This window comes from Brachyhypopomus gauderio, chromosome 9 (assembly GCF_052324685.1).
Source record: "Brachyhypopomus gauderio isolate BG-103 chromosome 9, BGAUD_0.2, whole genome shotgun sequence".
Taxonomy (NCBI): Eukaryota; Metazoa; Chordata; class Actinopteri; order Gymnotiformes; family Hypopomidae; genus Brachyhypopomus; species Brachyhypopomus gauderio.
In genome coordinates this window covers 17,528,393-17,549,661 of record NC_135219.1, presented here as the reverse complement: position 1 = coordinate 17,549,661, position 21,269 = coordinate 17,528,393, and the positions used below count along the sequence as shown (strand labels likewise).

Sequence of the window (21,269 nt, the reverse complement as noted above, 5' to 3'; positions counted from 1 at the left end):
TTAAAAAAAAATATTTTTATTTGCTTTTTCCATGGCCACATGGACAATGTTAATACATATATGTAACATGGTGGGATTTATGAAAATTGTGCTGAGTCAAAGAAATCAAAGAAATAACCCATGCTCCATTAATTACATTATCCTGTACACATGAAATAAAGAGCTTGACAGTCATCACTAGAATAAATAAACATGTTATTTTTCTGAACCTTAGAAACCTACTATATAAATGGGTATATTTAACTTTTAATTATTATGAATAAGCCTATGGAAATCCATACTCATAAGAATTAATATACTGTCTTACATAGAAGTATAAAATGATGTACAGTATATGAAAATGTATTTTTCTCACCATGAGTGGTAAAACCTGGTGTGTCTTTGAAGTGGTTCTGTTCCTGTCCAGGCCTTGGCTGGTCAGTTGTCCTGGGGTAAAAACTCATTCTCCACCTGAAAAATAGAAAGAATAGAAAGAGAGAAAGATCTAGAAAAAATAGAAAGATTTGTTAGATTATTTAGGTTTGTAATTCTCAGCAAAATGTCGTGCGACTTGTTTTGAGCTTTTCAGCATCAAAACTGAATCCAAACATTCCACCTTCCCAACCAAACATTCTAAACCAAACGTTCCAAAGTTGAGTATCACGTGATATCACAATTTCCTGTTATTCTAACCAAAACACCAACTCAGCCAGGCTGCTACAATAACCTTTTTGTTTTTTTACCTTTATTTACAATAATCGCTTACAAACAAAAACAAGGCACAAGTGGTAATACAAGGAATCAGAGTTAAACAAGTTGAGTAGCATATGTACAAAAAAGTAAATAATAAATAAATAATAACGCTAACGACAGCTAGCGTCGCCACAGCGGGCAGAAATTATCATACAGTTAAGCCCGCCCACTAAGAGGGAAGATATGATTGGTCAATTTTGCTGTCATTTGAAACTGGTTTTGCCCTGATTGGCCTAGGTGCACGCACCACTTCCTCGTTGGTGTCAGGATGGTACCGTATTTCCGGTTGGTATGCGGAAGTGTCGATGTCATGGCCGAGTCTAAATTCACAAGGTGCCTGTTGGAGTTCCCGAAATTTACCGTCAACGATGTGCGTCGTATTGTCAGAGCATCAAGTACAACGACACAGAGTCAACTTGAAAAGGGTTTCAAGTTCTACGTTTCATCCTACCTCTGCAATTTTGAAGGTAAGTGGCCGACGCTAGTTAGCTAGCTAGCCTGAGGTGGCAGTCTAATGAAGTGATGTTGTTTTTAGTAACGAACCAACCTGTCCTAGTACTAGAAATGCCTTTTTAAAACATGTTTGTATTTCTGATGGAAGTATCAGGCAAAAGTAAGGCTAACGAGATAACAGTGAGGGCTCACTGCTACAGATCTATGAAGAAAACAGATACGCCACACCAGCTGAGAGTAGGACTGGTTAAAATGACACGAGTTCTGTTCAGTGTCACGTTCAAAGTTCTGTTGAACAAGTTCAAAAGTGAGTTCAACACAAGTTCAATCTTTTATCCTTGCTCTTACTTCACGTAAGCTGTGATAACCATAGGCATTGGTTTTCAAAGCTTACAATGGTAGCCAAATGCAGAGTAGCTGAGTGGGAATCATTAGCAGTCTATTTTGCCTATAGTAAACAAATGGGAGTTTATTTTACAGTTCGAGCTATTGTTATCTACCTCTATGACTCAAAAGCAGAATATAGTCCACCTCAGCTATTCTTCAAACTGCATTTTCTAAAATCTGTCAATCTGTCTTTCAAATCTTTCATCTTAACTTCTTTATTAACATATGGCTGCAACACTTATACCTATTAACATATTCTGATAACACTCTTCAAGAAGCAGTTGAAGTAAAACCTGCACTGTTCTGTTGTTGGTGGTGGAAACAACAAAATAATATAAATATAAGTAGGCCTGTTTCACTCCTATGTGTAAGCATTTCATCTGGAGTGAAAATGAAGTTTAAATCTAAAATATATTTAGTTTATAGTTGCTCAGTGAACTAGTAAATTGAACCATGCACAACACTGTAGAATAGAAAGACAGTATAGCCAAGTGTTTTAAGAGTGATGCAAAACAGCACAAATGTTACATGAGACAATAGACAAGTGACATTCACCACTACCAACATGATGGGACAGATATTGCGCCTATTGACATTGCTGAAGTCTTCTTTTCAAGATATTAAATTTTGCCTCTTGTGTATTTCAGATGACATTACGTGATTCAATGCCAGTTGTGCTCATTAAGAGCAACTGCTCTTGTGTTGCTAGTTGCGGAATCTGCAAACACTTGGTTGCATTGCTTTTCCAGACTGCTCATTATTCTGAATCTGGCATGTCTGTCGATCCCTCCTGTCCTTTCATGCACACAGACAGAACAGAAGTGGCATAAACCACCAACAATGGTTTGTCTTATTTCATTATTTAATGTTAGTTAATGTATCACAGTCACTTTACTAACACCATCTTTTAAATTAATAGGGGGTGAAGCCTGGACCCGTGGATGCCATGGTTGTCCTAAAGCCAAAACCAGGTGCTACTACAGCCAGTGGAGTTAGGTATGTAGTACCAAATTTAATAGGCAGATTACAGTGTGTGGTAAAAAAAATGAATGCTTTTGATCATCTGATAAGACCCTGTTCTCTTCAAGATTTAATTTAGCCTCGTTGTACTTCAGATGACATGTGATATGTGATTCACAATCAGTTGTGCTGGTGAACAGATTACAATGTGTAAAAATAAATGTTATTCACTCTTCTTTTATTTCAGAAGTACACTTTTCAAGGGCTACAGCGGTGAGCTCCCACACCCGGCCACCCTCAATCCTGGACCAGTCTACGCTGGAATGAAAGCAGATTCTCTTCCACTCATCTGCACAATGAACATCTCGCCTGACAAGCCACTTGTGGACTCCATCTTTGGGAAGGTACAAGTTGGCAGTGTACTGTCCTATCAACAACCACCACCTCCATCTGACAGTGTTGTCATACATGAGGATGCACCCCCATTCCCGAGTCTGCCACTAGAATGTTACCATCTAAGCCCACCTGAATATTCATTTGTGCCAACACACCAAGAACAGCTACACCTAAGCTCACTTTCTGTGACCTTGTCACAGTCACACCTTATTGAGGAGGCAACAAGATCCCAAAGTGCTACACCTGAGTGGAATTCACTTAGGAGAGAAAGAGTGACTGCCTCACATTTCAGAGAGGTGAGCCACGTTAGAGGTCCAGGTGCTGCAGAAAGCCTGGCAGAAAGGATAATCCGAGGGACACGACAAACAGCACACATGAAGAGAGGACTTGAAATGGAAACGGGCCTTAAAGGACTATGCAGTTCTGAAAAACTTGAACTTGACCAAGTGTGGGCTAGTGATTCATCCAGATGCATCTTGGCTGGGTGCATCACCTGATGGACTTGTATATGACACACTTGAGCGTCCATCATTTGGGCTTGTTGAAATTAAGTGCCCAAATGCACAAAGCTATGTAGACTGCAAATTCCTCAAAGTGGCACAAGGCCTACACAAATTGAAGGAGAGCCATTGTTATTATTGGCAAATCCAATTCCAGTTATTGATTACTGGTATGCAGTGGTGTGATTTAGTTATCTGTGCCCATGATGATATCTTTGTGCAGTGAGTTTAGAGAGATAGCAGTGTATTAGAAGAGGTGAAAAGGAGGTGTGACATGTTTTTCTTTAACACTTACATGCCAAAATACCTCTCTATGACCAAGCAATAGAAAATCATAATGAAGACATGAACTCATGAACAATTAAAACAATTTCAATTTATTCTGTCAATTGTATTACTATTGTATTCATTAATTTTTTTTACAAATACAGTAAAAGTTAAGAAATACATAATGTTGTATTGTGTTGTGTCAATTTTACATATAAAAGTGAAAGCATTTTATACAATTAATCATATTGCACTGTACCTTAACATTGCAGCCAATATTTACAGACTAGCATGACCTAAAGCAGGGGTCGGCAACCTTTTTGACTCTGAGCCACAAAAGCAAAATAATTGGAAATTTATTTCAGTGACGATGACATGTCACTCAAGCAAAGCGAAAGTAAATACCGGACATTTGTGAAATTCCACCCGAACATTTTTTAAAGTCTCAAAAATAATATACGTTAATTAAATACTCATTAATTCTATTCAAAAGCTGAGCCGCATCAGAGGGATAAAGAGCTGCATGCGGCTCCGGAGCCGCGGGTTGCCGACCCGTGACCTTAAAGGGATCATTTTAAGGTTAGAGAAAAAATAAATAAATAAATCACCATAATTCACATTACATCATCTGTCTAATTCTGGATTGACACGGGTGAATAATGTATTTGCTTATATTTTTCTAATTGTTTAGATGTCGATTGTCAAACTGTAAGTGGATTAAATAAAATTGGATAAATTATATTATATATATTTATGTTTTAAGAATATTTTTAGGCCCTCTGAGAGTATATGTATATATATATATATATATATATATATATATATATATATACATACGGTCTCTGGTCTCAACACAGCTCCCTGTCAAATACTGCCCACTAGTGGGACAGTGATGTAGTACAAGTGACAAACTATTAAAAAAAAAAAACATACATTGCATAAAATTATACACATAATCACCATTAATAGGTTAAAAGCAGGAATGCTTAGATGTATAATAATTTATAGCTATAGTAAATTATATATGCTGTTTCAGTGTGTGGATTATAGTTCTACTGTAAATTAAACATAGAAGTTATTTTTGTTGTATAGTCAAAGTCAAATTTATTTATATAGCTTTCACAACACGTCACAAAGCAGCTTTACAATCGTATGGGTCCAGATCCCTAATGAGCAAGCCAAGGCGACAGTGGCAAGGAAAAACTCCCTATGGTGGTGGGGATTAGGAAGAAACCTTGGGAGGACCAAGACTCAAAAGGGAACCCATCCTCCATTGGGTGGCCCGTTAGCACAAGTCCGTGGTGCGCAGGCTGGTTCTACAGATAATGTTTAAAGAGAGGTTTAAGGAAATCTCTCTTATTATTTGAGTGTTTGGAGTTGATTTAAGTGCTTTAGCTAATATTACTGTCATTTAATTACCCTCGCATAAGACCCAAAAACAAACACAAAAAGCAAGAACAAATGTTCAATTTAACCCACAAGCACTTAGTGTTGTGCTGAAGTCCTCCCTGAGGCCGGTCTGCAAAACCACACCCACTCAAAGGGGGCGTCAGTTCTGGCTGGGCTGGCTGGGACTGGAAGGCTCAGGTGGTAGTGCGTTGTGACCTGCTCTCGGGCAGGTAGAGGACCATCTCTAGAGACACCAGCACATTGAATTCAAAGGCGATCTGCTCCATCCTGCTAATGTGGAAGCTCTCCTCCAGCTCCTGCAAAGAGCAGAGACAGTGAGGGGCGGAGTTAGTGAAGGACCTGGAGCGCTCATTCTGATTGGCTGAGCTTCATGGGAACATGTGTTTGGAATTCAGTGAACAGAGCTCCAGAGCATGATTATACTTAGATATTATTGAAGCCATTTAATGAGAAACCTAACAATATCTCGCAGCAAACCGCTTCTTTGTGTATATTAAAATAATTCCGATATTAGCATTGTATACATCATAATAATAATAATACATTTTATTTAAAAGCGCCTTTCACAACACTCAATAGACAATAAAGTAAATCACAGGGAATAGGCTATTTTGAACAGGTGAGTTTTGAGTCTAGATTTAAAAAGAGGAAGAGAATCAATTTTTATGGATGTCAGGTGGGAGGGAGTTCCAGGGTTTGGGAGCAGAGCGACTGAAAGCTGCTTCCCATGGTACTCATACGAGCAGGAGGCACAGAGAGATGAGTGGAAGAGGAGGATCTGAGCGAGAGGGAGGAAGATGCAATATTGAGAAGATTTGACAGATATGGGGGGACAAGATTATGGATGGCCTTGAATGTAAAGAGACAGATTTTGAAATGTATTCTATATTTAACAGGAAGCCAGTGGAGTTGTTGAAGTGGAGTTGTTGTAATGTGTTGGAATGAAGGAGTTTTAGAAATAATACGAGCAGCTGTATTCTGAACCAGCTGAATCTTATGGAGGGACTTATACAGAAGGCCAAACAGGAGAGAATTGCAGTAGTCAATACGGGAGGTAACAAGGTTATGAACAAGTATAGATGCAGTATGGGGGGTGAGGGAGGGGCATAGACGGTTGATGTTACACAGATGAAAATATGCAGACTGGGTTATATTACTGATGTGCGAGTGAAAGTATAAAGTGCTATCTAGGATGACACCCAGACTCAATTGGCATGGAGAAACTGTGAACTTTAGATATTGTAGATTTTGAACCACAGAGCAACATTTCAGTTTTATCACTATATAAGTTTTAGGAAATTAGATGCAAAACAGGTTTTTATTTCAGATAGACAGTTTGAAAGGGATGAGCGTGGGAACAGGTGCCTGGTTTACCAGATAAGTAGAGCTGGTATCATCTGCGTAGCAGTGTAAATCAATATTATATGAGCCAAATATATTGCCAAGGGGCAAGAGGTAAATGATGAAAAGGGGTGGCCAACCCATCAGAGACCAAGAGACACTTTTTTTTTTACTGTGAATGACCCGTGTGAGTGCGCCCTAAGAGCTGATTAGTTTTACCATCGTTTTTCATGCAGTTCATAGTGCTAAATATTAGAGCCTTTACTTTTACTTTCAGTACTTAAGTACATTTGAAGGCCAATACATTTGTACATGTGTGACTGTGTGTGTCTCTTGATGTTCAAAAAAAGAGTTGTGTGAGTGTGTGTGCATGAATGTGTGTGTGCTTGTATGTCCAGTGGTGGATGGTGCCATAGACATAATATACATAGACGCTTCACGGACTGACACCGCCTATTGGCGCTGACGTAACAGGTGGCCGCCATATTGGATGGGTCTCCCTTGCGCTCCAAGTACATATATTTGTACTGAAAAAGGAGTATAACAGTGTTCTCAAGTCTCACGCATTGAGCGTGTGACATACGCATCTTACCGTCTTCACACGCTCTCACGCCACACTTCAGATTTCACACGGCGAAAAAAAAAATCTAGTTTATTTACCTCTGATCCATATATATATGTCGCCCTCCACTGGCGATCGATCGCGAAATACAACAACAATGTTCACCACCCCCCCCCCCCCCCCGCCCCGCTCAACAACTTACGTTCGCCACCCACTCTCACACTCTGAAAAGAATTCAAAACTTGAGAGCCCTGAGTATAATATAACTATAATAATCACAACTCTGCGAATCTTTACCCGATTTTCACAGTTTGGTTTGTTACAAACAGCAGAGATGTAGTTATGACACAGGACACTGTTACACATTACATACACAATAAATACAGTTTGCAAATATATTTGCAAATAAATTCTTTAAAAGTCAGACAAAATGATTTTCTCAATTTTTTTTCACATTTTGTCTCTCATAGTTGAGGTCTACCTATGATGTCAATTACAGGCCTCTCTCATCTTTTTAAGTGGGAGAACTTGCACAATTGGTGACTGACTAAATACTTATTTTCCCCACTGTATGACACACTTACTTACAACTATTTGGAAAACAAAGTATAAAGACACCAGTGCAGTAGCATGTTGGACCTCTGACCAGCCAACAGCAAAGCAGTTCTTCTGTTTAGCTCGTAGCTTTGACAAAATGTTACTGTGTCTCACGCAAGAAAAAAATGGTGCATCCACTGCTCCCCACTAGCCAGTGTAGTGCTTGTGAATGTACCTCTTTAGACAACAAACTTTATAAAATGATGAGGCAGGTCTCATGAGATGTAAGATGAAGAACTGCTACTTAATATGCCTCAGGGAAATATTGCTGTGTGACGAGGGACCTGATGAACCTGTGGGGTTCTCAGTAGAGAAGATCTGCACCTTCAAGTTCCTTGACATAAAGAGAACCTTACATGGACCATTCACGCTGGTCACGTGGTGCAACATCATCTCTTCTATATCAAATGCCATTAAGGTAACTAAGAGTCTGGACTATAAATGGTTTTAACTAGCTTGTCTCATTAATCAGACTCATCATCATGTCCTCTGGTAATTCAGCACAGCGTCATCAGTACAGAATATTTTTGCTTCCTCTTATTATTATATTAGTGCTTATTATTATATATTAGTGCTTCCTCCTGCCTGATTGCATTTAGACTTATTCGTGAGTTTTTTGTAAAATTAATTCTAAAGGCATTTTTACTTATTTTTACTCTGTGTGTGTTTTGCAGCAAACAGGGGTAAGCAGAGAGTTTAAGGGTATTTCCATCAATACGGATGGCGTTTTCAGGTCATCTGATGTTTCATCTTTTGAGATTTGTGTAACCCTAACACATCACTCATTTCTCAGAAAAACACTGAACCGTGTTTGGTCTTTATTTTGCTTTTCTGCCTCTTTCTTACTCTCCATCATGTAGGTCTCCAGTGCTTCTCCCTGGAGTAGAGACCACAGACAGCTGGACAGAATAAGGAGCCTTAACAAGAAGTGAATCAGGAACATCGTTTTGTTTTTTAATTGCAAGGGAGTCATATTGTCTTCTGGTTTACTTTCAGTGTTACTCATGTAACCATTATTAGTGAGTTACAGGTTAACATGTCTTAGGTTGAATGTATCCAGTATATAATTTGAGGGATTCACTATTTTCCTTGTAAACAATTATTCATGGGCCAACCAGTCAGTCATGTAATGTGCATAAGCAAAGGTTTTTGAAAATAATCTACATGAATAACTTTTGAAGGATGATTTTGTCACAAATTGTGACAATATCCCATATTTGATACATCGCCCTCCAGAAATATTGGCACCCCTGGGTAAAATATGTTAAAAGCCTTTAAATTATTATTTTATTATTTGCAAAAGCATAACCTCACTCTGAAAAAATTAGAAAAAAAGCAACCTTCAACTCAAGTAAAAAAAATAACCTGGCAACTCACATCTCTATTATCCACTATTATTTACGTTATATATGCTACCATTGGGCATAGTTATAAGCAAACATGGTGTCAATTTTCACTGCTATGCAGATGACACCCAACTTTGCATTTCAGCCAAACATGAGGACAAATCCACATTAGGAAAAATTGAGGCCTGCGTAAGAGATGTTAACTGCTGGATGTCGCTAAACTTCCTCCAACTTAATAGTGACAAAACTGAGGTTCTCCTTCTGAGCCCAAAGGCCGCAAGACAGAAAATACCAGATCTAATGCTAAATCTGGCAGACTACCCCATTACACCTGGCTCAGTAGCCCAAAATCTTGGCATCCTACTGGACTATGAACCCCCACATCTACTATGATCACATGCTGGCTTCTTATTAGTTCCAATAATTAATAAGGTAACAGCAAGTAGAAGAGCCTTTTCTAATAAGATCCCCCAACTAACTGGACTGTGACACAGTCTCAATCTTTAAGTCTAGGTTTAACATTTACTTATTTAGTTTAGCAGTTGGTTGACAGTGTAGTGGATGGATGCCAATGTCTCAGGATGCTCCCACGTCTGTGTTAATTTCTGGTTCTGCCCTTTTAGCTGGGCTGTAATAATTTAATGCTGGAGTTGCTGTCACACTCTAGAAATGTTTAAATGTCCTCTGTCCCACATATAGTCCCATGCACAGCTAATCGCCCCTGTTTCTTTTCCAATTGGCTGCCCTTGAGAAATATTGAGACGCGGAGAGACAAGCCTTTCCTGCTATCCCCCCTAAGCCAGCCACCTCCTGCCTACCCAGTTATGAGGAAGGATCAACCCACTGCCCTGGCTCCTCTCACCACCCCGAATTCCCCCCTGCTATGGCTGTATTTCCACAGTCCTGGACTACTATTATTGACCATCAAGAAGTGTAGGGCTCTTAAGAATAAGATTAGAATTATTTATCATTCACATCACTTCTTCTTTTATGTATGTCTCTAATTCTCTAATATTGTTGTCAGAGTGTTGTCATGTTAACATCTATGTGTTGAATGAGCTAAACCCATATATGAGTTGAACCCCTCCCTGATTGGGTCTGGAGTGGTGGTGGTGTGATTTGTTCTGTTTTCAAGCACCAGGAAAATGCACACATGCATCAGTCCACTACAACCACAGTTTGCTGCATGAATTCCTGAACAGATGACGAACCACTTGCAGAAGGAAAACCACATTCCAAAACAAGGGACACCAGCCTTGAATTACTTCCTGCAGCACACCAATATTCCAGAGTTCAGAGCTATAATGAAGAAAAAAATATTTTCATAACAACCACATCCTAGGCCCCATACACTACCCAATTAAGCCAGCCTTAGATCAGCTGACTGATTCAACTTAAAACATAAATGTTTTTATATTCATAATTTGGAGAAGAGGTTGATAATGACAAGATCTCTGGGTATGTATGTCTTTGATCTGATGCAATCGTTTAGCCTACGTGTTCATATAACAAGAATAAAATGATTCTACACATTGTACATTCAGCAATTGCTACATTTTGTGATGTTTTGACAACATTGATCAGTAAGACTAACTGCTGAGGTCCCTCTCGAAGATAAAAATTTGTTGGTATATAGGCCCTCAACAGAGAGTCAACCTAAAGGTGATCATGGAAATGCTGTTAATTACATCTGTGATGTGATGTAAAATGTAGTTTTCCAATGTCTGTGAGCCTTGGGCATTAAAGGCAGAATGCAAAGACTCAAGAACACCTGAGGGTGTGAGAAGTCCTGAGAGGGATTGTGTTATTGTCATACTGTGATATGGACAAAAGCAAGCTGTATTGAGAGAAGAATCTCAGGGAGAAGTGCAATGTGTGGTGATGACTGTAAGATGTAAGATGACTGACTAGAGCCAGATTGTTTGTGGAGATTGAGGTTTCAGCACCATGGACAGCAGGGACATGTGGCGTGAAGTGCTGCCAGAATAAACGTAACTCCTAGTTACAGATGGAATGATGAAGTCACAACAGAAGTTAATGGTAGTCTCTCCAGTCTAATACACTAACACACTGAAACAAAGCATTGCAATTTCTGGTTGTAAGTCCTTGTCGAAAGCATAGTGAAACATGAAAATACAATTGAGGGGATATTTTTGTTAAACGGGGTGCTAAAAAAATTGTATTATGCTAAGCAATGTTTTAATATATTGTCTAAGAACAATTTACAAACATTTTTCAGTTTGAGCTGACAATGTTGGTAACTTTGAAATTATTTTTGCTAGTTAGCTAGCTATCAAAATATTGATGCTACAAGCTAACAGAAATGACACAGCCATGTCTACTAAAATCACCAGCTACATGGGCAAATATTAAACTATTTACAATTCACTCGTGCACTTACTCACTGTTCCTCTTATAGAATAATTTATTTAGTTTGTTTAATAGGGAATTGGCCAGTGAAACGCCCCCTCAGAATAAGGTTCCCAGAGTCAAGCACCACTGCCGTACCAGCAAAGAAGAGCGTCACACCGGTTGAGCACCAGAGTCTCTAAATCACGCGCAGTAGAAATGTTAATTGTTTACTCTTTAAATGTCGTGAGATGGAAACCATAACCAAACTACCCTAACTACTTCACAGAAGAACTATAAGAATTATTTACTGCACACACAAATCAACTTCATATCATTAAACATTGGAGCATTTTGTTATATTGTATTTTGTATTTTATAAAAAGAATAATCCACTCGAGGCCGTGCGCTATAGGGATTTTATACAAATTAGTTCCGACCTCACAATCTGATTGGTTTAGAAGTGTTCTAAGTGTTCTAGCGTTTGTGAGAACAACTGAACGCACTGGAACTGGCTCGAAATGAACAAAATAGAATTTGACAAAGTGGGCTACAAAGTGTTTCATGGACTGGCTCTTACAAAATGACTTTAAGGTCAATTTGGGAACATTTGAAAAGGCTGAGCTTAAACTTAATACTTAGGCAGTTATATGGCTCTATCTGCACTACAAAGGGTGAGCTTTACAGTATCAGCAGCTGTCTTGTAGTTAATCATTATTTTATTTTTTAGGTAGGCCAGGGAACTGTTCAGTTCACTTGTTGTGGAACTACTTTTTGGCGGAAGACACAGTCCGTATTAAAGCATATTCATTATGAATGTCTTGAATTTTCTTCATTTATTTTGTAACAAAAAATGATTTCGAACTAAATGTAGGCTTACTGTTGCCATGGTAATTAATCAATAGAACACTTGAGCACTGTTCTGTTGATAAATTACTATGACAACAGTAAGCCTACATTTAGTTCGAAATCAATTGTTGCGTCAAAAACGCGCCATATAAATGTTATTCACACGTGTATATCTACAAACAGAACTTTCTCACCTCAAAAGTTTGTACTTTTGATTAAGATTGTGTTTTCGATATGAGTTTTGATGACAACCACCTTTTGTACACAGGTATAGTGAGACTCCATTTCACGTATTCTTCTTTTGTAAAATGACAAATACAGGGTTGCCAACTTCTGAACTTCACTTGGAGTGAGATTTGAACTTGGAGGGGGGGTCGAGTGTAAATTATTGACGGGGTTGCGAACGTAAGTTGTTGACGGGTGGCGGGTTAAATTGTCACCGGGCGGGGTGTAAAACGGATACAAATTAAGTATTATATCGCGATCGATCGATCGCCAGTGGTTGGCGCCAGAGCGAACTAGTAACTCATTGAATCATATGGATCAGAGGTAGAGTCCTGCACCGGGTCGGGTAATATGCTGAAACGGGTGGGTTTTACACATACCGCAATTTTACGGGTGGGTATGCGGGCGGGTAAGTTAAATACGGGTGGGTAGCACATGAATATGTGGTCATTTTTAGTAGGCTTTTATTTGCTACGTAATGAACATAGTGTTACCTTTTGCCTGATTAGCGCCTCCCGATGGTGGTGGCGAAGCTCAGGGGAGCTTACTTATACCGTAGCTCCGTTGGCCAGAGCGGGCTGAACTTTACTCTTCACCCGTTCTGGGGTAATACCCAAACTTCGGTTCTTTTCCAGCGGAAACATGAGCAGAGGCTGGTTATAACGCAGTACCGGGCATTTATTGTAGCTTGCTTGGTGGTTTCAAAGCTAAATGGGTGGCCGTGCTAGAACAAAGAAAAATGAGGAGAGAGAACTTAGCGTGCTGCTCCCACCACAGCAGATAGGAAACTACTACCACTGTGAACCTATGCGATTTTATTTAGTTGTTATACTGGCATTTGTTCCCTCTCGTTTTGCATTGTGTTATGGCACCGGTTGGCTACATACATTTTCTTGCGTTTTACCAGTTGCTACTTTTAGATAGGAATAGCCTACTGTTCCTGCACCGCAACATTAGATTTTATTTTGTGTTGTACTGACGTTTTTTCAGAGGCGCATTGTAAAATAAAGTGCTCTATAGCAATACTTTCGATTTGTGTGATTTTTCACGGGTACGGGTGGGTAATGGGTAAAATATTAACGGGTCCGGGCGGGTACAGATTTAACTTTGAACCACGGGTTCGCGGGTGGGTGGGTGCTGTACTCTGCGGATATGGGTGGGTGCGGGTCTCAAAAAACGGATCCGTGCAGGACTGTTCAGAGGTAAATAAACTAGATTTTTTTTCAGCGTGAGAAATCGGATGTGTGGCGTGAGAGCGTGTGAAGACGGTTAAATGCGTGTGTCTCACGCTCAATGCGTGAGAGTTGGCAACCCTGCAAATAGTAATTCTTATCTATTAAAAAAAATAAGTGTCCTGAGAACTGTTGTAAGATGACTGGATATAATTTAAGAATCAATATAATTTGTGAACAGGAAATGGACTATTCATGGGTAACCCTGTCCAGAACATTCCAGTCCATCCTGTCAGAGCTGCTGGTAGGTTAACATTTCTTACGAAGCCTTAATAATAACATTACAAAGATCAAAACTGACTAAGAAACACATATCCTAAGATGCTAACTTTCAATGTAAATGTTTTAAAGTATATACGTTTGTATTCAACAATGCATCCACCTTAAATTTGTGAAAACACAATATTACAATGCCAGTATTTCTGTTGGATAGGACACATCCCAACATTTGGAGGTGTGGTTCCCCCACTGGTGTCTCCGTGGACGTATTATGGGAATTACCCACAACCAAACCTGATGGTTCTAGGAGGACTCCCCCACTCAGCCTTTGGCCAGAGTCAGCAGCTCCAGACCATGCCCAGCCCACAGAGCACTTTTGTCCCACTCAGGAAACAGGAGGAGAGCAGGACAGACCAGGCAAAGCGTAAAATAAGTTTTGATGTGTATGATCCTGGGAACTTTGAAGCCAGACTCAGAAAGATGATAGAGGAAGAAGGGTCCTGCAATTCACCTCAACATAAGAGATTAGGTCATAAAGACAATGACTGGACCACAGGAAAGGACGTCACAGAACTCGGAGTCCCTAAGACGTCAGTGATGGTGGGAGACCCTGAATCATCACATGCACACAGCAAGAGGAAGAGGAAGGCCAGCAGCCAAGAGAACAACAGAGAAGATTTGAGATGTGAGAGTAAGAGTCCAGTAGAACATGAGAGGAAAGATGCAGGGAAGAGGCAGATTAGTAAGAGAAAGAAAGAGAAAGGTGCCAATAATAAGAATGAGAGTAAAAAAAAGAGGGCAGATGCTGAACAGGCTGTTGCCAGGACCATCCAGGGAAAGGGAAAAAACAGGAAACAGGTCACCTCAGGAACATCCGCTGCCACAAACGCTGGGCCCACTGAGGTGAGCCAGACAAGTAGAAAGAAACTTGTTCAACAATTGGCGCAGTCCATCCAGGTTTTCCATGAGCTTGGACCCAAACCAAGTAAAGGTGACTCAGGTGACAAAAAAGGCAAGAACCTGCAGACACCAACATCATGGAGAACTTGTGCGGTAAAGGACTCACCTGGCCTGGGAGGCATGCATGAGGAGAGCACTCAAAAAAACACAGCACAGGAGAGAGCTACACCCTCTCCGGCAGGAGAGCTTCCAATATGCTCGAAGCAACTGCATCTCTCAAACCGAGCTGTTCGGGGTAGGCCAAATATTTCCAAGATCGTGGCCTTCACAAGAAAATTGAAGAACAGACTGAGAAAAAATCTCCAGAATCAGTTGGTCCGACGCATCAGGACGCGGCCCTTTCCAAAGTCACACAGCAAGACCACTTCAGCCACTGACTGCTCCATCATTGTTGTTCCCAATCAGGGAGAAGAGAAAGACACCACAAAGTCCACCACACTGCAGCAGAAGGTGGAGGAGAAAGAGACCACAATGTCCATCACACTGCAGCAGAAGGTGGAGGAGACAGAGACCACGAGGTTGACCACATTGCAGCAGAATGAAGCCAACGGGGTCCCCCTTAAGAGCCTGCAGCACAACACCTCCCCTACCAGAGATGACTGGTCTTTAATGGGCTTCATGAACCGCATGGGCCTAAAGACCAGGAATCAGTAACTCCAGGAGTGACTTCACCTTCTATACGCAAGAGTAAGTGGAAAAAAATGGGGGCAGACAGCTGCTTTGTTATGACCAATGTAGTTCTTACAACTAACATTTCTCTCATCCTACACATACTAAGACTTTCTCATACTTTGTATTAGCGGCATAATTCAAGGATGTCTTTTCAACACTGGAAGGTGCTATTTATATGGCTGTATTATTAGCAGCGTAACAGTCAAAGGCTGCTTATATAAAAACTCCCCCCTTCCAGTATCTTACTTTTTGATTCGTTGTCACCCTGTGACCACAGCAATGGCAGAGAGGGCAGTTACGCAGCTGACCTCGGAGGACAAGACCGAGCAGAAGATCCAGTTACGGCGACCCAAGATCGAGAGGCTGAAGCTTCGTGGCCAAGGCCTTTCTCCGCCCCTCCCGGCCCTGTCGCCTAGCACCAAACTGCCCGCCCTCAAACTGCCCGCTCTCAAGCCGTGAGCACCGTCCACATCAATTCCACAGCTTCAGATGTGGACGCCAGAATTGTCTTTTTATTATTGTTCTTTTTTTATTGTATAATAAAAACAGTGCTTGCAATGGTATGATTTTGGTACAGTTTATTTCTAGATTGCAGATTGCAAACTGGATTTCTAGACATTCTTATACTGAAATATGTAAATATACAGAATTTATAAATAAAGGCAAGTCTAATTTATATATAATATATAAAAATATAATATCTAATATATAAAAATGTATAATTAATATTAATTCTAACAATAAAGGAATGTTCTAAATAATAAAATAGTACGAATTTCAGTAAATAGTGCATATTTACTCTCGGAAACGAGAACCAGCAGGCTTGCCTGAAACGCTACTCCCACATGACGACAAGCTCAATTTAGGAAAAATTGAGGCCTGTGTAAGAGATATTAAAAGCTGGATGTCTCTAAACTTCCTCCAACTTAATGAGAACAAGACAGAAGTTCTCCTCCTGGGCCCTAAGGCCTCAAGACAGAAAATTCCAGATCTAGTGCTTAATCTCGCAGACTACCCCATAAGGTATGAACCATTTTAGGACAGTTCCTGAGAGTCCAACCCAGTTCTCAAGTCTATCTATGAGAATTTTGTGGTCAATGGTGTCAAAGGCAGCGCTGAGATCGAGCAGTAGTAGAACAGACATGTTTCCTGAGTCTGTATTTACCCGAATGTCATTGATAACCCTAATGAGTGCAGTCTCAGTACTATGATTAGGTCGGAAGCCAGACTGAAATTGGTCTAGACAGCTATTTGTGGACAGAAAGTGCATAATTACCTTGAAGGGTAGATTAAAAATTGGTCTATAATTATTCAACAAGTTTGCATCTAGAGTTTTCTTTTTCAAGATAGGCTTCACAACTGCAGTTTTTAATGCACTCGGAAATACACCTGACATGAGTGAAGAATTTACTATTGTCGTAGAAATTTTCTGGAAATGGATGAGGACTCAGACGTGGTTAAATGATTAATTTATTACAAAAATATAAATATATATAAATAGGACAAAGACAGACACAGACACGAGAGTCTCATTCAAGCATGACAACTCTGAAGGCAGGGGGGCAGTCCCCCTGCTTATATACAATCTTAAACACAATTCAGCAGTTCTAACAGCAGGTTATCTTTAGCACAGCATGTTCCAAAACATAAGCGTCCAGCAGGCTACTTTGTCTCACATGTGTGTATCTCCTAATATGGACTTCCCTAGAGTTAGCGGAAGCAACTGATGTATCAGTTGAACACAGAGAAAGCTAAATGACCCAAGACTAGTAGCCTAGTGACTACCAGTTAACAGAGTGCTCTTACGCTCAGCACTCTCCCTGACCTGGGTCACAGTATAGCACACATGCATAATATGAACTGAACATAAGTACATGATTACACTGAAACACACTACTTCATTATTGTAGTCCTTCTGCTTAGTCAGAATGGACATGTCCTAAATCATAAAGTTCATAATGATCTCTTATAATAACTAAACATGATCTAATCAATGATGATTAGTCAATAATCAATCATTTCTGTCACACTATTTGAAGAATGTTCATTGATATTGCGGAAAAGACATTCTTTAAAAACTTGGTTGGTCATTACCATTATCAAGGCTGCAAGTGGATGATTTGAGATGACTCACTGTATCAATTAAACCTTCTTCGTTAATAGTACTAAACTGGGACATGTTGAACATTTTGCGTGGTTTTGGACAGAGTTGTATAATCCAGGTTCAGAAAGTAAAAATCCTCACCAGGATTTTGCTCAAGCTTGATAGATTTTTTTAATTAGTGCAATCCATGTAAAATTAGTGGAATCAACACAATCCAGGAAGCCTGAGCAAAATCCTGGTGAGGACTTTTACTTTCTGAACCTGGATTATACAACTCCGGTTTTGGAGAGAAAATTGGCTCATTGGTGGATGTAGGCGTACAGATGGCTTGTCTGATATTATGGATTTTAGTATTAAAGAATTTTGCAAACTCATTACATCTCTCAATTGAAACTAGCTCAGGGGTCATATATGTAGGTGGGTTTGTTAGTCTGTCAACCATAGTGAAAAGCACTTTGCTATTGTTAATAATGCTAGAGAAGAAGGATTGTCGAGCTTTGCACATTATTTTATTGTAATCACGCAGCCTATCTTTGAAAATCTTTGTACGTGAAGGTTGGTTTTACGCCATCTGAGTTCAGCCTTTCTGCATTCTCTTTTTTGGTGCTGAACTGCAGGATCATTTCTCCATGGAGCTTTCTGCTTACATTGCATGGTTTTAACTCTAACTGGTGCAATCTGATCCAAAATACTGGCAGTTTTTGAGTTGAAACTATCCAGCAGAGTATCAACAGAGCCTGATAGTTGGCAAGGTGCAGAGCACACTTTGGTAACAAAAAGTGCAGCTGTCCTTTCATTTATCTGTCTTTTCTTTAACCTAACCTGCCTGGCATTGCTATGGATTGAAATCCACATTTCAAAAAATACACAGTAGTGATCAGACAATGCAACATCCTTAATACAGGCTGAAATGTTAAGACCCTTTGAGATAACCACATCCAAAGTGTGACCATGGCAGTGCGTGCTTCCAGACACATGCTGAGAAAGTTCAAAAGATTCAAGTACATCATAGAATTCTTTGGCATAACTATCAATGGTGATTATCAATATGAATGTTAAAATCACCAGCAATAACAAAATGATCAAATTCAGTAGAAATAAAAGATAACATATCTGTGAAATCATCAATAAAATTCGCATTGTACCCAGGAGGCCTGTAGACAGTTACTAGTAATATTCTTTGTACCCCTTTTAAAATTGCACTCAAATATTCAAAAGATGTGAAATCGCCAAGTGGTAACTGTTTGCATTGGAAAGTATCATTAAACAGCATTGCTACACCTCCCCCTTTCTTGCCATTGTGAGAAACATTTAAAAAGTTAAAGTTTGGTGGAGCCGACTCAGTTAGCACAATATCAGCACTATATGAATTTAACCATGTCTCTGTTAAAAGCATGAAATCAAGCCCATAAGATGTAGTTAAATCATTAATTAGATAAGACTTGTTTGTAATAGATCTGACATTTAGTAGAGCTAACTTAATAACCTGTACATTTTGGTTCAGAGACTGAGATACTTCCAACATACTGTAGGTTGGATGTATTCACAGTATCTGACCTAAACTCCTTGTTCTTTCTGCTTCTGATCAGAACTGGAATGGGAGAGATAATTGGGACACAGGGTCCATGCTTGTTTTGAAAATATGTACCGCTGATATCAACACTGTAGCAGCACGGACCCAAAAGATGTAAATTTTCCTTTACGGTGGTGGAGGGTGGGTGGAGCTCCTGCTGGTGATGAGCTCGCGAGCGGAGCTGTCTATTTGGTGGATTATGAGCTTGTTTTTTACTTTGAGGTTGTGGGGGAGATTTGTTTATTAAGGACTGTGGGGGAGAAGTTGAAGTGATTTGCCGCTGTACCTGAGGACTCGCTGACAGTGAAAGTGTCAGTCTTGTCCCTACAGATACAAGCTTCTCCATGGTTTCTGGGAAGTTCAGGTGAGGTGATGATGAGATGGAGGATGGTGTGGATTGTCTATTCGGTTGTGGTGTTTCTGGCAGCTGATACAGCACATGGCTCCCATCTAATTACTCGGCATCCTCTGTGGGGGGAGGATGTTGTGTCTCTGTAGTGGCGACGGTGTCCTTGGGTGTTAACGCTGACATTTCTTCACCAGTTGAAACAGAGAAGTTACACAGAGAGAAAATAAAGTTTTCTGACAGGAGATTGACACCCCTCTTGTTAGTTTGCAGTCCATCTCGATTGAAGAATTCTCTCTTCCCAAAAAACAGATTGAAGTTGTCAATGAAGTTCAGTTCATTTGACCTGCAGGTTTTCTGCAGCCAAACATTTAATGCCAGTAGCCTTGAGAACATATTGCAGCCCCCTGCAGGCACAGGGCCACTGATGAATACCTGACTTAATGCCGGAGTTGCTGCCACACTCCAGAAATGTTTATAATCTAATCTGTCCTGTGTATGTCCTTATACAGAGCTAATTTTCCCTGTTTTATTTTCTCGAGGAACACAGATGAGGAGAGACAAGCCTTTTCCAGAGATCCATCCTGGGCCAGCCACCTCCTGCCTAACCAGATATGCCTACACCAAAATGGACATTATCCCTTACAGGTCTAAATTGTTCTTCTGTGTAAATTGTTGTCATTGGCATGGTGACTGGCGTCGGCCCAAAAGAGTATTTTCAAGTGTCCAATACTCATCTCTGTCACACACACATCACCAATAAATGTAACAATTCAGCATAAAAGAAAAAAACAGGAAATACTAAGGCCAGCAAAATGGTGGTGGATCCTCCGTGGTGGTGGTGCCATCACCGTTTCCTAGCAACAGACGTCACGCCACACACCCGTCCCACAAAAAAATGTCTTCTGCTACACACTCCACCATGTCCCCAGAAACGAAAGCTTATGTAGAGATGCAAATGTGAGTGGGAAGAGGCACATTGATGACTGTATAGCATCATTTAAGGCAAATTAAGATGAATTTAAGGCAAATTGAAAGGTTTGTAAAATATTGACACTGATATGGTACAGAACATTGTTATTACTGATTCAGTTTCCTATTGAAACTACTATTGAAAGAACAAATCATGTCAATAGATTAAATCTAAACCTCTGTTTAACTGTTTGAATGGTCTGATTCAATTTAATTAAGAATTTGTCATCTCACTCATTCTCTCCAGGTTACCGCAGCACCACACAGTCACAACCTCAGTTACAACAGTGCTGACTGTGCACATAAACTACATCAAAATATTCTTTCAAAATATTCTTTCAGATTCAAAATTTAGGGAGAACAAAGGCAGAGGCAGTGGTTAAAGATGTCCTTGCTCCAAAGGCAGTGAGTGACGTTGTGAAGGCCCTAACATCAGATAAATCCTGACCATTCTCATTACACACAGATGCATCAAATAAAAGCAACAGGAAGATGTTTCCCCTCGCTGTTCAATATTTCAGTCCAGAATGTGGGATCACCATCAAAATATTTGATTTCATGGAGAATCCAGATGAGTCTGCTGCCGGGATTGTAGCTCTGATAGACTGTGCATCAGACTCTGGAACAGCTGAGCTGATTTATACCTCACAAACTATCTCTGGACTCGTTCTCGCCCCCTACTGTGCAATTTTCCTTTGCACATTTATTTGAGACACCTACAGCTATATACATATTTACAACCTGCGTTCATGGAAAGAAATAAAACAGTATTAAATTGAGTCCTCTTAATCAGAGTTTAAAGATCGGTGACTGCAAA

General features: G+C 40.0%; 1 protein-coding gene and 1 long non-coding RNA gene across 2 annotated transcripts; both read left to right on the top strand.

The window, feature by feature from the left end:
• The first annotated feature begins 984 nt into the window (after positions 1–984).
• On the top strand, positions 985–2,560 carry LOC143522514 (uncharacterized). Its single transcript, XR_013133036.1, has 3 exons — positions 985–1,199; positions 2,220–2,415; positions 2,492–2,560. It is a non-coding gene; the product is annotated as an uncharacterized LOC143522514 (long non-coding RNA).
• A 9,751-nt stretch (positions 2,561–12,311) lies between these two features.
• On the top strand, positions 12,312–15,689 carry LOC143522513 (uncharacterized). Its single transcript, XM_077016226.1, has 3 exons — positions 12,312–12,417; positions 13,788–13,850; positions 14,040–15,689. The coding sequence occupies exons 1-3, from the start codon at positions 12,384–12,386 to the stop codon at positions 15,437–15,439; spliced, it is 1,497 nt and encodes a 498-aa protein (XP_076872341.1). The 5' UTR covers positions 12,312–12,383; the 3' UTR covers positions 15,440–15,689.
• Positions 15,690–21,269: the final 5,580 nt, after the last annotated feature.

Coding starts and splice junctions, on each gene's coding strand:
- LOC143522513 (XM_077016226.1), top strand. CDS start 12,384: ATGAGTTTTGATGACAACCACCTTTTGTACACAG. Junction 12,418..13,787: donor CAACCACCTTTTGTACACAG/GTATAGTGAGAC, acceptor ATTTGTGAACAG/GAAATGGACTATTCATGGGT. Junction 13,851..14,039: donor CCATCCTGTCAGAGCTGCTG/GTAGGTTAACAT, acceptor TCTGTTGGATAG/GACACATCCCAACATTTGGA.